General features: G+C 36.6%; 1 protein-coding gene across 1 annotated transcript in view; it reads right to left on the reverse strand.

Annotated features, from left to right (window-relative positions):
* Positions 1-14,106, reverse strand: part of LOC114491857 (transmembrane protease serine 11G-like) — a 35,730-nt gene extending 21,624 nt beyond the window's left edge. The window contains exon 1 of the mRNA XM_028506188.2: positions 13,949-14,106. Within this exon, the coding sequence (XP_028361989.2) occupies positions 13,949-13,959 (11 nt within the window). The 5' untranslated portion in view covers positions 13,960-14,106. The remainder of the gene's footprint in view (positions 1-13,948) is intronic.
* Positions 14,107-17,324: the final 3,218 nt, after the last annotated feature.

Raw genomic sequence — 17,324 nt, forward strand, 5'->3', positions numbered from 1 at the left:
AGAACTGGATGGGAATATGGTTCTGATAGTTAAAGGAACTGCCTCTTTTTCTGTTACAAGTACACACAGGAGTAAAGAAGAAGGAATTACCTCCCTGGATTGGCTGCTGGTAGTGTTCAAGTGGAAAATATAGGCCCCCTGCTAAATAATTAAAGATATGACTGAGGTGTGCCTTTTGGCATCAACAATCTGGAAGGAGTAAAAATGCTCCTGTATCCTTGTATCTGGGCAAAGGAGCTAGAAGCAGTTTCCCCACCCCAGAACCTATAACCTGAGCTCTAATAAATACCTCATGTTGTATTCATTCTGAGTGCTGCTATGTTTCTGGAAGGATATAAAATTACTCTGGCCAGCTACTCTTTGGTTGGTGGCAAGACAAGAGCACTCGAAACAATCCACAAATATCTGAAGTATCTTTAGAAAAGCTGGGATCCCACTGGGGCACAGGCAAGAGCTGATAAACATATTCATCAGCTTTATTAATCCTTTTATTAATAGAAGATCATGTTCATTGTAGTGCAGGAAAATATAGACTTACAGAAACTTGACATTCAAGCAAAAGAAAAATATAAGTGACCTCATCTTTGAGGTATTCCTGCCAAAACAAAGATGAGCAGTGATAACAGCTACCTACTCAGCAGGTCAGTCTAGAAAATCCATTACGAAGAGTTAAAAAGTGTCTCAAAGAATGTCTTCCTTTTAATCCCTCCCCTATCTTTGTCTATATTTTGAGTGGCTCATTACCCACACTGTTTAATGGGGAGGTACTTTTTTTACTTCAACAGAATGGAATGAACTCTTCTTGCTCTTTTCAATGTCAGCCGTTTTCTTTCAGTAAACAATCTTTTACCAAGGTACATCTTCAGGTCCTTGTCCTTTAGATAGCTCTCCCGACACCTGTTATTTTCCCTCATGCTTTTTCAAGTGCTTTATATTACCAACTATTGTCACTCAATGATTCAGGGATGAGAACTAAAAGGATTTCCTTCTGCCATATACATGGCCACAGGATTTGAAGAGTTCATGGTCTCTGAAAGAGGGTGTTCTGCGTAGTGGTTAAGAGTATGGTTTCTGCAGCCAGCTGACCTGAGTTTCTGCTCAGCTGCATCACCATGAGACATTGGCAGTCATTCAACCTCTTTGTGTCTCAGCTCCCTGATCTATAAAATGGGACCAATAATACACACATTGTGGGTATTACACATTCTTGCAAAGACAAATGAATTCATATATGTAAGAGCACTTAGAATAGTAACTAAAACATGGTGAGGACTTATGAGTTTTGTTTATTTTATTATCAAAAGCAGCAGAGAAAGGATACTAAGGAGTGTGTGATGGAGTGGAGGGAGCTGATGGAAAGTGTGTGCTGGATGGTAGACATGCTGCTCTTGAAAGAAAGGGTGGAAACTGGTGCCCAGGACCTTGAAATTTGAGGGGCAACACTGAGTACAATCTATGCACAGGTTGGGAAGCAGTGGGGTAGCCTAGCAAAGCTCTGCTAACCTCCAAGGAGCATTCTAAGCTTAGGGGAAGGGGGGCCACCAGAGTTTTCAAGAGTAATGACAGGGTTCAGAAGTAGGTATCATATAGTGAGCATATTCTGGAGCATCTACTGGGAAAAAGTTATGGGACAACAGTAATTGATATGGAGAAATTTAAGACAATATAAGATGGGTGAATCAAGTAGTAGGGTTTTAATTCACTGCCTAGGGAAGATAGAAGAACTCTGGAAGCAATATGTTATTATGAAAATTTCAGTAGGTGGTGATGTTATTTTTCACAATAACAGTGGCTTAGCAATGATGATGATGATCACTTTAATTGTGCCACCACATATGAGGAGACTTTTGTAAAATCTGTGTTGTGAGTAGGGAAACTAAAAACTGTGCAAAAGATTAGAAAAACATTTGTGCTTCCTTTTACATTTCATGTTCTGACAAGCTGTGTGTGTTTTGCCTAAAATCCCACATTATGCAGATAAGAAAAACATGTTTCATTAGTGACATCATAATTAAAATACAATGAAAATAACTGACATTTTAATTGTTGAAGAGTTCAAAGGAAATACTCAAGTTCAACGAATGCTATTCTTCAAATGTCTGTTCATTCACGTGAATTTGCACAGTGAAGTTCCATGAGAAGCTGTTCTTTAAAGGACATTTTAAGAGTCCCGAGGTACTTAAAACCCTTGAGGATCAAAAAGAATGTGGATACTATTGACCTGGGCAATGAAAGAAAGGTGAGTGTCCAGAGCAGTACTTCACATCCACTTTGGCCAATATTGCTTCAGTTTTGTTGGTACGTTTTCCTATTTTTTTTCCTTACTAATGTTTTCCACTAACCATCACTTATCCTTAATTATCTTTCTCCCTCCTATTGGTATTTAACAACAAATTCTGACCTCTACAAGAAAGTAGGACTTGTTTTGAATGTTAATACATGCAAAAATGTATGAGCTACAAATCCTTTCTACTGAACAAGTCCTAATGCTACTGTATCTGACAGTTGGGAAATAGTTTTTATTTAAAAAATAAAATTTGGAATGTGAAAAGAAAGTTAAACAAGGCCTTTCGTGAGCAAGAAAGAAACAGTGAAAGAACTATTTGATTCTGCTGGAGATGTCACATGAGTGCCAAGAGGGGAGGATAATGACAGGTAGGTGACTTTCATAGCTTCAATGAACAGTACTGTCAGGAGACTTTACTTTTGATTCAAACACACATTTGAGCTTCCAGAGACTTTTGGTGTTTCCTTACTGCCTTTCTTCCTGCCTTCCTGTTCTCTCTTTCCTTCCTTTCTTTCTTTAAGAAGCTATACTGATATATAATTAACATACGTCTATTTCACTCATTTAAAGTATATCATTCAATGACTCAGTATATTACAAAGTTGTACAGCCATCTTCAAAATACATTTTCAAACATTTTATCATTCCTGAAGACCGTGGCAAGGTATTATTAATTCTAAGGGTTATAGGAATCCAATTTTAAGTATGAGAAGGACATGATATATTTTACATTTTAAAAAGGAGGGCCTTTCCTTGTTATGTTTAACTTACTTTTGGTCTCTTAATGTATAGTACTTGCCCTCACATGTGTTCTGCTCCTTACATTCACCCCAGTTTTGCTTACAACATACTCTCTGCCTAAAATGTTCTCCCGCCCCCCATAACTCTAATCTCCTTTTCCCCAGCTGCTGTCATTTCCATTTCTCTGGAAGCCTTTTACGGTGCTGCCTAATGCCTTCTCCCTCCTTTCAGGGCAGGCAGTTCCTCTGGCAGCTCTCCCACCCCAGTTAGCAGCTGCCCTCAGGTTTCCTATGGTGCTTTTTGCTGTCTATTTTGTTGTATTGGTCACATTCTACTTTCTCTTCCGATTATTTGTGCCCATGACTTTGTTCTTCTGTCTACTTCAGTGGCCCACTCTCATACTCCTACTCTCTATCTCTACCAACAACTTCAATTTCTTTGTGATGTGAATTTTAATTATCCAGCTCTTCAACTACCGGCACTCATTTTTCCAGTCCACTGCCTTTGCACCTGACTTCAGTCCTGCTGGGATGAATGATCCTGTCATTGTTTTACTGTCTCCCACCACCCTCTTGTTTGCACTGCTCTCTTCCCCAGAGTAAATCCCAGGGTCCCTCATTACACTCATCCCCTGGCATATACCCCCAATCCTATAATCCTCTTTCTCTTAGCCATAGTCATGCAGTAAAACTCCAACCCTGGTTAAATACAACTTTATAGCTACTTTGTGTTCATACACAAAGAAATCATCAAGGGAAACACTAAATAATTGGACTACTTTTTAAAAATGTAGTTGGGGGAAAAAATGCTCACTATGCCTATGCTGATGAGTCTCATTTTATATGCAAGACCACTAACCTTAATTTGGCCCTCATAGAGTTACTCTCCCCTAGTACAAGAAATAGACAATTATTTTTCCTAACTTCTCAAATCTCTAATACCTTCTCCTTCATCTTCACCCCTAGCCAATGGCCTTGTTCCATTTTACTGAGAAATAGAAACAATCATAAGAGAGCATTCACAAGTTCCTACTTACCCACCTGCTACCCCGTTTTGCCTTTTTTATGGCTTATTTCTGTGCCCGTGTTTCTCTGCTTTTCTTTTTATCAAATAGTAACTTTTAAAATAGTGCTTAGCCAAAATTCTGGTTAATTTATTAAACTGACACCTGTTTTCTGAAGAGACTGAATTTTAAGGGAAGGGGTTATGAGATGCCAAGTGAAAAGATTGGTTCTTGTCTTATCCTTCCACTTTCTTTTAATTGCCCAGATAGTTTCTTCAATATACCATTCATTTGTACAATCTGTTCTGTATGTGATCTATCACACAGTAATATAGTTCTCAGTGTTGCTGTTGTCTCATGAGCAATAAAGAACCTGAAAGTTGCCAACTTATTATTATTGGGTTGCATGTTACTGCATATATTGTGGACTATTATGAGTAGGGCTCCTAAGAAAGTATTTGATGATGATGCAGTGTTACACTATTTCATGCATTTTTGCACAATATTCCATGTCTCTTAGCAAACTCTCAAAGTCTTGAGCAGAAAATAAGCAATATTTCTCTCACATTAGATTTTTCCTAAAGTACTTTGGTCACAGAAGCCTCACCAACTCTCCGAAGAGAGTCTGCATATGTGGCGGAAAGAGGATGGATTCTTTTTAGATGGGATGCCTCGGTACTCATTAGTCATGTAACCTTGCCTCATTTGTTAGAGCTGAGTTTATTAATTTGTGAAATGCAGATGGTTCCCCCAGAGATATAATGAGAACCAAAAGGGATAGTAAGTTCTCACTCAATGCTAGCTGTTGTTATCAGGCTTGACTGAAGAAGCGACTGTGACTGACTCACTCTGCAACAAAATTATGTGGTTTGAAAATGTAAGCAGTAACTGCTCTGACCAAAGCAGTCCAGTCACTATGTAGAAGTTACACTCATTTGGGTGATTCCTGTCTACAGGGTAACCAAGGGATCTCTGTCCAGCTAGTGCTCTTGTCTCCAGTTTTTATTACTCACCCTCACATTTCAGCGTCAAAATACCTGCCAGAGGATAACTATATTACTTCAGTTAAGTATAGACAGAATTTATAAGTAACTGATGAGCTATCTCAATTGTCAGGAGTTTTTTTCTGTTTGATAAACCTGCACAGTGTAATCAGAGTCTCATGAGGGTGGTTCTTGGGAGTCTAAGGGCCCCTGAAAAGGTAGGGAGTGGTCCTTTACTCAAGGTGGCCCCACCTTATTCCAAACAGGTTTGAGAGCAAAGGGTGAGGTATAAAGGAATAAGGGTGAAACATAGGTTATCCTAACAACAGTAATAATGATGATGATAGTTTTCATTTACATAGCACTTTATAACTTTTAAAGAGCTTTAGCATACTTTATATCACTCAACATTTCTGTAAAATTCACATGATAAATATTATGCCCAATTTTAAATTAAGGCTAAAGTGACTTGCTCAAGAAATTAAAAGTACTAATTACTTGAACTCACCTAAGTCTCCTCTTTTCTATTTGGGAACATTTTCCTCTGTAGGACACTGGTTCTAATTAAACCACAGCAGTAACCAATAAGGCATGGTAGAAGAAGAGAAGCTTGGAAACAGGGAGGTAAATTTTGCCAAGCAGAATTTTACTAAAAATAATTTTACTCTCATCCAAGATCCAGGGGTCTGGAAGACAAGTACGGGGTAGCACTCAAGAGCTTCTAGCACTTTGTGGAATAACCTCGGGGTCCAAAGCCTTACAGTGGAGCTGCCCAGGAGACGATGTGGGAGAGGCATGCCTGAGTCACTTGGTGTATGAGTCTCAAGACTATGAAGTCACCAGCTGTCTGGACTGTGCCCTTCAGGGAACCCCCTGAAAGAGGTGGTGGCCAGGAAATGATTATTCCTTTTGGAGAGACCCAAAACCCTTTGGTGAGGAGAGTTAATTTACTTATTAGTGGGAACACATAAACCATTCTATTGGGACTGTTTTCAAGAACCTGGCTAGAAATCCAAGTCAAAGTAGTAAAATAAACCCTTAGAAAATCACTCGGTCATTTGTTACACAGGTGCCTCTGGCACAAGGGTCATGATCAAACCCTACTATAATATATGAAACTCTCTTTCCAGCGGTACCTCCATTTGGTCCATTAGCGATGATAACCTTTTACATTTATCTTTTGTAGTTTTCATGGTGTTTATCTCAAATACCAGTACAGAGGTAAAAACAGGACTTGAGTCTGGTCTAATGATTCATAACTCTTAACTGGAGGAATCTTGACTCAAAGTTTGTTCTGACCTCAAACCCAGTGCTTTTTTCTCTAAACTGCTCTTAATTTTGTAATGAAAGTATGTAAGTGGTCTGAATTTTAATCTATTAGTTTTTCATAAGAAAGAAAATTGTCAGAACATGAGTATTTTGCCAGAGAGTCAGTTTTTTAGTCAATTGCAAGAATTATAGAGGATTCCAGTTGTATAAGCTTGAAAGGATTGGCAAATACTTGTAGAAACTATCGAGACAATATTTAATTATAGTCATTATAAAAATAATAAAATTTAAAAATAAAATTATTCATAGAATTTCTCCTGCCTTGTGATATATTTTTATGACTGCTGAAGCATATAAATTGCCCTCTGCAATAAATGAGCATTTGTTTTCTAAACAAGGGTGTGTAATTTTGTATTTTGCTTGGAGATACCAACCTGGTCAAAAACAAAACAAAACAAAACAAAACAACACACCTCTTGCATTAACTAAGAAGGCATTCTGCATTGTTAGTCTGACAATCTCAATCTAGAATGGCCCTTTCCTACTTTCCTACTTGCAAAACACATACTCAGCTTTAAGACCTCATCCAAGTGCTCTACTAAAAGTGTTCATTTTCTGTCCTGCTTAAAGTTAATTGTTCTTTCCTTTTTTGTTTTTATAGCATATTCCAAATTTCCATTGCAGTCATAACAATTTTGCCATAAGCACTAATAATTCTAGATCAATTTCCTTAAATTTTTAAAATAGACTGATTTTTAATATGGCCAATCTCTAAGCAATAATATTCACCAAATACAGAGTTTGATGTACTAGCTTTATTTTCTTGAATATACATTAAAATAAACCCTATATAAAATCACTTCATATATCACCAGCAGTACGAATACTGGCCTTTTAGGTAATACTGTTGAAGTGTGTTGATTATACCTGTACTTAACCTTCATTCAGTTCTAAATTGCATTATATTTGTTATCATTCACTGTTCTTTTTCTTTCCCTTACCAGCAATCATGTTTCCTTTATCCTTCTACCATGTGCCCAGTTACTACTACAAGTCTTGTCCTTGGTAGGAATTGAGTACCTTTTTTGATGTTGTTGAAATGAAGTAACATTGAGCCCATCTTATTATTATTTAGATACTTGGTTGGCATGAGAAACATTTTTAGTATTCACTCACTACGTTCCCTGTGTATGAGCCTGAGATTCTCTGTCTGGTTCATTTGCCAAACCTGAGGGTAATGATAATATTCTAACTCAGTTATGTATCAATACTGAGGGAATTCAGTATTGATATTTCAGATTACTAATAAACTGGGAAATAAATTATAGCCTGGGCCGTGAATTTGTGAAACAAGATTAATTGTGGATGGATTAGACAATTGTAATTTCAGATTACAAACTAATCTTTTATCTGTCTCTAAAATAAAATAATTATTGCACATTACTACTATAGGGACATTTAAGTATTGTACTAGGTCAATGTTCATCTAAAAAACATTAAGTGTACTACTTAAATTCCATGTGAGGGGGAGAACTCTCCTTACAAAACTGCCTTATCTCTATAAATTGTATACTTTTCACTGTTTTATTATATTTCCTTATAAAGTTCTTGGAACTAAGAGTTAGAAAATTATTTACATGTGATTGTGGCTTATTTTTACTCTTTGCTATTACATTTATGAATGAGATATCTACTTCCTAAAAACAACACACAGAGGCAGAAATCATCAAGGGAAACACTAAATAATTGGACTACTTTTTTAAAAAAGGAAGGGAAAAACATCTGTTTATCAAATTTTCAAAAGAAAAGTCAAGTGGCACATTTTAAGTTGTATATTTATAAATATGGAAAGGAAAATTTAATTTATCAACATGAACACAAAGCCATTACATATGCATTGCTGTTAATCTAGCAATTTCACTTTTTCACTTCAAAATGCCAGGCCTGTATGAAGTGCATCATTGCATTTTTAGCACATGAAATATAGTAGATACTTAAGAATATTTTTTATTGAAATAATAGGGAGAGGAGAAGACTTGGAGAAGAATTGTAAAGAAATCTAAGATTTAAGATATGGTCAAAGACTGAGGAATCCTGAAAACCATAGAAAGAAATAAGAAGGAAAATACGTGTGATATGATAACAAAGGATAAAGAATATTCAAGGAGGGATTGACCAGAGTGTTAAAAGCTGTTGAGAACTAAAATATGATAAAAAGTTTAGACTACCCATTGGATTAAGCACTAGTGAATCACTGGTGACCACGGTAGCAAAAGAAACAGAATAGTGGAATTATAAACTGAATGTCAGTGAGTTTGGGGAAAAATTAAAAGTGAGGAGATGGGACAGTGGATATCAACTATTTTTTTCATGAGTTTGACTATGAATAGAAAGAGACAAGTCATCAAGGCATATGGGGTTAAGAGAGGATTTTTTTTCTTGTGAAAGGGACAGTTTTGAGTATAGTTACAATAGTGTAAACTAGCCACTAGAGATCCTGAGGTTGAGAGGAAGATTGAGTTGGGAGAATATTTGAAGGATCATGGATTCTAAACTATTAGGTTCACTCACATGAAATATACTTGTGTAGATCAGAAGTGGTTGCAATGTCCTGGCTGATGTGGCTCAGTGAATTGAGTGCTGGCCTGCAGACCAAAGGGTCACCGGTTCAATTTCCAGTCAGGGCACAGGCCTGGGTTGTGGGCTAGGTCCCCAGTTGACATGAGAGGCAACCATACATTGATGTTTCTCTCCCTCTTTTTCTCCCTTTCTTCCCCTCTTTCTAAAAATAAATAAAGTCTTTTTAAAAAGTGGTAACAATGGCATTTTCATATGGTTCAACCTAATATAGGAGAACTTGGACAAACTGTAGGCATCCTTAGGTTTGTTGGTTCCATGCCAAGAAGTTGAAGGAATTCTGATCTAACCATGATTAGATCACATTATCTCTTTGAAGTAGTTGAAACATGAGAGGGCTCAGGGTGAGACTAGGAACTTTGAGGAAGCTAGAAAAGTTGAAAATAATCTTGTGGAAAATTGAAGTATTAACCTAGGTGGTATAGTAGGAATAGTGTGTCAGAGTTGAAGGGTGAAACAAGCTGGCACTTCCTGTACAGTTGTGAGATTTTCTGTACCATGCCTCAGTGGTATGGGCAGAGTGAGTCATTGCTCAGATAGTTGTATTTTCTCTAGAATTTATCCAGATATAAATGAAGAAAGAAATATGGGACAAGAGAATTTAGTGGAGTTTACAGCATCATTAAAAAGTGGTTGTAATGGTGAAGCTAAAGATCACAAAAGAAACAAAGATGAGCATGGATGTGTGTGCATGTGTGTGTATGTGTGTGGACATGACAACTGATGGTGATGAAGAATATATAGAGTGGAAGAACTGTTGAATTTTTTTAAATGAGGCATTAAAGTAACTAAGTCTGTAAGAAGGAAGATTAGAATAGTGATAGTTGTCCAAAGTTATGATTCAGAGGGAGTAATTCCAAGTCATGACAAAGTCTAGGGTGTGGACATGAAAGTAATGTTTGAAAAGAATTAGAGATGAGATCAAGGAAATAAATGTCTAGGATGTTGAAGATCAACCATATCGGCACTGATGCAACTTCGACGAAACATAGGACTTGGACTGCAGAAGGAGATAGGAAAGCAAGAGTCAGCCTTCAGTGAATTAGGGCATAACCATGCATCCATCTGACAGTGATGAAGAAGGAAAGAGGGTGGAGAACAGGACTGTGAGAGCCTCAAAGGAACAAAGCAGTTGGATGGTGTGGAGAGTAATGGTTCGAGGTGGCATTAGGGAATAAGAGGAAAAAGATAGTTTTTTTAAAGATTTTATTTATTTATTTTTAGACAGAGAAGGGAGAGAGAAAGAGAGAGAGAGAGAGAAACATCAATGTGCGGTTGCTGGAGGTCATGGCCTGCAACCCAGGCATGTACCCTGACTGGGAATTGAACCTGTGACACTTTGGTTCGCAGCCTACGCTCAATCCACTGAGCTATGCCAAGCCAGGACAAAAAGATAGTTTCCAATAATAAACCCTTACTTGAAAGGGCTGTAAATATGATATGTCCTGAGGGGGAAAAAACTATATTTCAATTTTTTAGGTATATAGGAAATATTCAACAAATAAAAGAGAAGTTTAGGATGTACAGTAGTTTGTTAATCAATGGGTGGCTTTCCAGAAATTGTGAAAGTGCACAAGATAATTTATCATACAAAAACTGATTGGTGTGCAGAAGAGAGATGTTCATTATAAATGTGTTGTTTACAATTTTACCAAGGTTGAGAAAGAATAAAAAAGTAGAACAGGCTTAAATTAATCTATCATAACATTTTCCTGTAAAAATACTTAACTATATATAAAACAGATATGTTTTTACCTTGCTAATCTTACTTTTTAACACTATATGATAAAATATAAATGTATACATGTATATATGTAGCATAATATGTGTGTATGTTCTGATAAAGCTTAAATTGCACTTTTAAATTTGGAATTATGCTACTTTAGAGATATGCTTATTCATTTTAGAGGACATCTGTCTTTTTATTTTTTTGTATCTAGTTCTAGTCCTATATTGTCAGTACAGAACTTCTAAAGCTCAAGACACTATTATAGAAAATGAGGGCAAGCTTTCATTTAAATTACAACTTTGGTTTACAAATTAAAATCATTAGGCCCTAATGATTTATTTTATTTTATTTAAGTAATTATATATTTTATTTTTCTTTATATGTTTTCACTTGACAGAGTCTTTTTATGCTTATTGTTATAAAACTCAAACTTGATTTTAACAATGAATGTGGGAAATAAGTTCAAATCCAATAATGGGTATTACTGCATGAACGACTCGAGGTGGTTGCCAGAGCTGGAGTTGAGGGATTGGACAAATGGACGACGGTGGTCGAAGGGTACAAACTTCCAATTATAACATAAACAAGCCATGGGGGTATAATACACAGCATGGTGACTAGTTTTTAATGCTGTACTTTACATTTGAAACTTGCTAAGAGAGTAGATCTTAAAAGTTCTTATTACAAGAAAAAAATGTTACTATGTTTGGTGACAGATGTTAACTAGTTTTTCTGTGGTGATCATTTCACAATATATACGAATATTGAATCACTATGTTGTACACCTGAAATATAATGATATATACCAATTATATCTCAATTAAAAAGACTCTCATATTTCTGTGTCAGGCAAAGAGAAATGTAAAATTATTCAGAATCTCATTGTAGGAACACAATAATCCAAGGAATCTATTTCATAGTTATTCATATTTTAGAAAAAAACAAAGACTAAATATTATAAATGTATCTATATTTATGAGGAGACCCCCTCAAAACAGAATTATCTTCTGGAGGGCAGGCCCCTTGTAGTACAGTCTTCCGCTGCACTATGTGAGTGTTCTCGGAACCCATCTGTATCAGTGTACCAGCTGGCATTGCCCTGAGAGGCTGAGTTTAGCTTCAGTGAATTATTCTGAAGACTCTTTCAACATGTTTGTCCATTTCATGGTGGGTGATTTTTGAGCACATGTGCGCACACCGTGTTGAGTGTTCAGAAGTTTTAGGCCAAAAAATCAGATGAACCCCATCCCCAACCCTTCCTATTCACCTGATCTCACCCTCATTGAATTTTGTTTATTTGTTTCCCCAGATGAAAAAAAGTCCTCAAGGGGAAACGTTTTGCTAATGTGGAAGAGGTGAAACAACAAACAACAACAACAAAAAAAAAAAACAGGAAAAGCATTAAAAGGCATCAAAATTGATGAGTTCAAAAAGAGTTTTGAGTCGTGGAAAAAATGTCTCAATAGGTATTCTAAATCAAATGCAGAGTACTTTGAAGCTGACTTAAGTTTAAACATGTATGAATAAATACACAATTTTTTAATAAATAAATCCATTTTGGAGGGTGCCCCCATATTTATATCATGATATCCACATACAGAGTGTTTTACTGGAAAAGTAAACAGACTATTTCAGTGTAAAAAGAAGTCTTTCAATGTGTTATGAAATCTAGTTAAGTCAAATGGAGAAGATTGAAACAACCAGTAGGTGATGAGGTGTTACAAAGAAATCAATTGGTCCCAAATAAATTTGAAATACAAGTAAATGGTTCAACTAATCTACACATGCCACACATTCTATTAGATACTGACATGCAAAACAAAGAGTAAGGTATACTTCCTTCATGTTACAAGTGACAAAAATTAATAAATTTTTATATATTTCAAATTGGGGAAAACTCTCTGAACTTTATTAGACTGAGGCATGGATTATCAACTGGAAGAGTAGGGGTTGCTTTTCAATAGCACCTCCCTACTCATCCCATCCTCTGAGCAACAAAGCCAAGTAATACCAAAGCAGAAAAGTATAAAATAGTCATACTAATTTATCTTGACATGGAATGGAACAGTAGAATTTTCAAGGATTTTGGACCTTCAGGGGACAGTTTTGAAAACCTTTAAAATAGAAAGTAATAGGGTCCTGGCTAGTGTGGCTTAGTGGATTGAGCACCAGCCTGCAAAGCAAACGGTTGCCAGTTTGATTCCCAGTCAGGGCACATGTCTGGGTTGCCGGCCAGGTCCCCAGTAGGGGTCTTGCAAGAGGCAACCACACATTGATGTTTTTCCCTCTCCCTTTCTCCCTCCCTTCCCTTTTCTCTAAAAATAAATAAATAAATCTTAAAAAAAAAAAAAAAGAAGGAAAGTAATAGGAATGAAGAGACCAAAATGGTTTTTGGTCTATTACCAGATGTAGGTCTTTTGCGTTCCTCAGATTTTTATTTCAGTCTATTTTTCCTAATTCTCTACCTCTATGTCATTTTTATTTCTATAGAAATATTTCTATTGAAATAAAAAATCTTATGACTATTTATTTGCTTCTCACTTTTATATTCTTATGTACAAATTGTTCTTATATTTTTTTCTAAATTTTATTTTAAAAGGCAAAGAATTTCTCAAAGGACATTAAATTTTGGATATATCTTTTGCAGTTTTAATTATATTCATCAGTTTCAAAACAGGAGTTAAAACACAATACTTCTTACACAATTTGTGTATTTCCTCCATTTTCAGTATATCAATTAAGTGCATAATCTAGGCTCTTGCCGGGTAGCTCAGTTGGTTAGAGCATTGGTCCAATATACTGATGTTGTGGGATCAATCCCTGGTTAGGGCACATGCAAGACTCAACTAATGAATACATAAATAAATAGAATAAATCAATCTCTCTGTAAAATCAAGCCATAAAAAACTCATAATTTAGGAAGATTACAAATAGCATTATGTATTTTAAACTCTGGATTGAGAGTGAGAAAACACCGTCTTCCTTGCCCCATCCTTCCACTGTTACAAATTTACAATATTTTATTACCCTAGGCTCTCTAATTTCCGTCTTCTCCATCATTATCTTACTCTTACATTAAACTTTTCAATTAAAATCCAACCTGTTAAACTTTTCAAATCCTAAATATAAATTTGTTAGCATGGTTTCCTGAAATAAAGAGTATTATCATTATTATGTTATTATTTTCTCCAACAACAGTAGGATAAAAACTATTGAATTCCCAATTCAGAAGAATTGCCTTCATTGGAAACCACAGTCTGAAACGAATCTTTTTTAACATGAAGTAAAGTTAAACTTACTGATACATCATACACTGTTGAGAATGCAAACTCCTCCACCTCCGTGCTGCTTTGTGATTTCCCGTCAAATGAGCAGCATCCTGGCATTCTTTTCAGACTTGTAAGCTGACTAAAGAGAGACTGCTTAAGGGTTTCAAATAAACTAGTTTGACAAGTTGGGATGGGTGAACTCTAACCAATACTGTGGTTTGAGGTAAAGAATCACTTGATAAGCCTTTATTGCAGGAGAAATTTCCTGGTTCTGGCTAATTAAGTGAGAAACAACACCGTGTTCTAACCCAAGCAACACCCTTGAATACTCTGCATGATTTGTGTTTCACTTCTAAGAGGTGGCACTCTTCTTTCTGAGTCAGAACAAGTCTGGTGGTGTTTAGGCCCTGCATTTCATCTCTTTCAGAGGCAAGATCAGAGGTTTTCATCAAGCATTTGATACCCTTGACTTGCTTTTTTTAGTGCAGTGCTACATGTGTTCATTATATCTGGCTCAGGAATTCATTTGCCTCTACTCTGAAGTGGAATCTGGCTTTAAGGAGGGAAAATGAGAATGAATTTGTGCCAACTGCTGTTTTAAAAGGCTTCACCCGCTGATTGTCTCCTCTTCATGTGCTCTCCTTTGTAGTCATATTGTTCTACCTGCTTTGACTTTGAGTTTTCTGTTCATCCAATACTTTCCTTCCCATTGTGTCTTTGCCCACATGTCTATAATATCATTTCCCTTATTTATGGCACAGTTCTCAATTCCAAGTCCATCTCACGGTAAGACTCAAGTCATTTATTCAGACTGTCTACACAGGGTATGTAGATTCTGAAGATAACTCCTTCAGGATGTTTTCCTTTAATTCCCCAACATTCACACTATCTAAACAACGCCCAACCCACCCATACCTTCCCTTCAAGCATGAATCTGGTTTTAGTTTTCTGACTTTTAGGTGTATAGATCCATTTATCCTGTTAGTGAAATATTTGAGGCCAGAAACTGTGGTCCTTTTTTTTCATTTTGTTTATTTTTTAAATTCTTGTTCAATCACAGGTGTCCCCATTTTTTCCCACATTACTTTCCCCTGCCCTACCCACCCCCCACCTCCCACATTTAATCTTCCCCCCAGCTTCTCCTCCCCACCTTATCTTCATCCATGGGTCCTTTATACAAGTTCCGTGACTTGACCCTTCCCTTTCTTTCCAGTTATCCCCCTCCCTACGTGAGTCTGTTTCTATTTTGTTCGTTTGTTTGTTTTGTTGATTAGGTTCCACTTATAGGTGAGATCACATGGTATCTGTCTTTCACCACCTGGCTTATTTCACTTACCTCCTACCCTCATGACAGCATGGATGGAACCAGAGAGTATTATGCTAAGTGATGTCTTTTTAAATGCATGTGCCAGCACCTCTGCAAACACTTGATATTCAGTACTTAACTGAGTCTTTCAGTTGATTTGACAATCTACATTCATATTAAGATTCAGTCCCTCTTTTGTTTTTTAAAAAATGTTTTTTTGGCAAAACAGGAACATAAAATTAATAAATGCACATATAAAAATGTTCAAATTGATTAATAAATAAAAATTCTATAGCTTTGTCAAACTTCTATTCATGTATAACAAATGACAAACTTAGCTACTTAAAACAACAGCCATTTATTATCTATTATTTTGTAGGTCAGAAATCTGTGTGAGCTCAATCTTGTTTTCTGTTTAGTCTTAAGGCTGTAAACAAGGTGTAGATTCATGTGGGTTCCTCTCTGGAGGCTGTGGTGAAGAATCACTTCCCAGCTCATTCAGGCTATTGGCAGAATTAAGTTGTTTGCAGAAATACTAAGGTTCCTGTTTCTTTGTTGCCGTCAGCCTGGGCTGACCTTGGCTTCTGAAGGCTACGAATTCCTTGATACCTGGTTCCTTCCATCTTCCAGCCAAAAATAGTACATCTTCTCACACTTAGAATATCTGACTTCTCTGCTACCCTGAAAGGAAAATTCTTTACTTCTAAAAGACTCTACATCTAAAGAAGCAGATTAGATCCACCTGGAAAATCCTTTTTTTGATAAACTCAAAGCCAACTGATGACTAACCTTAATCACATTTTCTAAGAATTGTCACACTAGTAGATTTTTTAAAATATACCCCAAGTTCCATAATTTCCACCTGAATCCAAACTGAAGATGCAAGTTTGAGGTTCAACAAAATATATTTGTTTGAAAACAGGTGAAAGGTAGTTATTGAAACCATGAGGAAGGCAATCCTAGGCAATTATAAAATTTCTCTTTTTGGAAATATTTGAAAGGTGGACATCCAAACATCTTTTAGGGAGAATACCTAGGTTTAGAAGTGGAGAGAAGGAAGACCTAACAGGATAACCCCCTTATCTACAAAACTACATTTTACTGTAAAAGTTGGGGTACAGAGTCTGACCAGGCAACAAACTTTAAAAAAACAGAACTTCACAGGAAATCTATAATATCTGATTAGAAAACTCAGTGTTGCATAGCTTTGTGACATAAGTGGAAAAACGTTTAATAATTCAGAATATAGATTAAAATATTACTAAGCCAAATCTTTAAAATGTACTAGCAATGTTGACTTTGATATTTTCCACTGTTGGCTACAGAATAGCTCTAAAAATGTTTCTAATAGATTGATTACAGTGTTCTCCCAAATGCTATAGTAAAATGTAGTTTAAATAAAATGAATTTGAATTATATTAATTCTTAAAGCTATCAAATGAACAACTAATTTCATTTACCTGGTATATTTCTTTTTTTGGAATAAATATTAACCATATGAGCTATATTAAATATTATTTTTCAAGAAAATGCTGCATATAGGACTCCAAGCAAGAGGGAGGCATAGGTAGATACACTGTGCCTCCTTGCACAACCAAAACGAGGACAACAACAATTTAGAAATAAAATAACAACCAGAACTGACAGAAAATTGAACTGTATGGAAGTCCGACAACCAAAGAATTAAAATAGACACATTTATCCAGACCTGCAGGAGGGGCACAGTCGGGCAGCTGGGTGGAGAGGGGTCTCAGCAAAAAAAGCAGTGGTCCTAGGTGTGCAAGGCAGCAGCTGACAAACCCTGGGTGCACAAAACAGCAGCAGGCGGACTCTGGGCACTCGGGCGGTGGCTGGCAGACCCCTGGCGAGGAGTGGCAATGGGCAGACCCAGCAAGACAGCAATTGTGAAGCGAGGCATGGCGTGCTAGGCAGCTGGCTAATCTGGTGGTCCCACATTTGCGCACATTTAAACCAGGTGAAACTGAGGAGTGAGACAGACCTCGCAACCCAAGGACCCAGCGTCAGGAAATAAAGGCTCAAAACACCAATTGAAAATACCTGTGGGGGTTAAAGTGCAGGGAGAGACTGCCAGCTTCACAG

Source organism: Phyllostomus discolor, chromosome 1 (assembly GCF_004126475.2).
Source record: "Phyllostomus discolor isolate MPI-MPIP mPhyDis1 chromosome 1, mPhyDis1.pri.v3, whole genome shotgun sequence".
NCBI classification, from domain to species: domain Eukaryota; kingdom Metazoa; phylum Chordata; class Mammalia; order Chiroptera; family Phyllostomidae; genus Phyllostomus; species Phyllostomus discolor.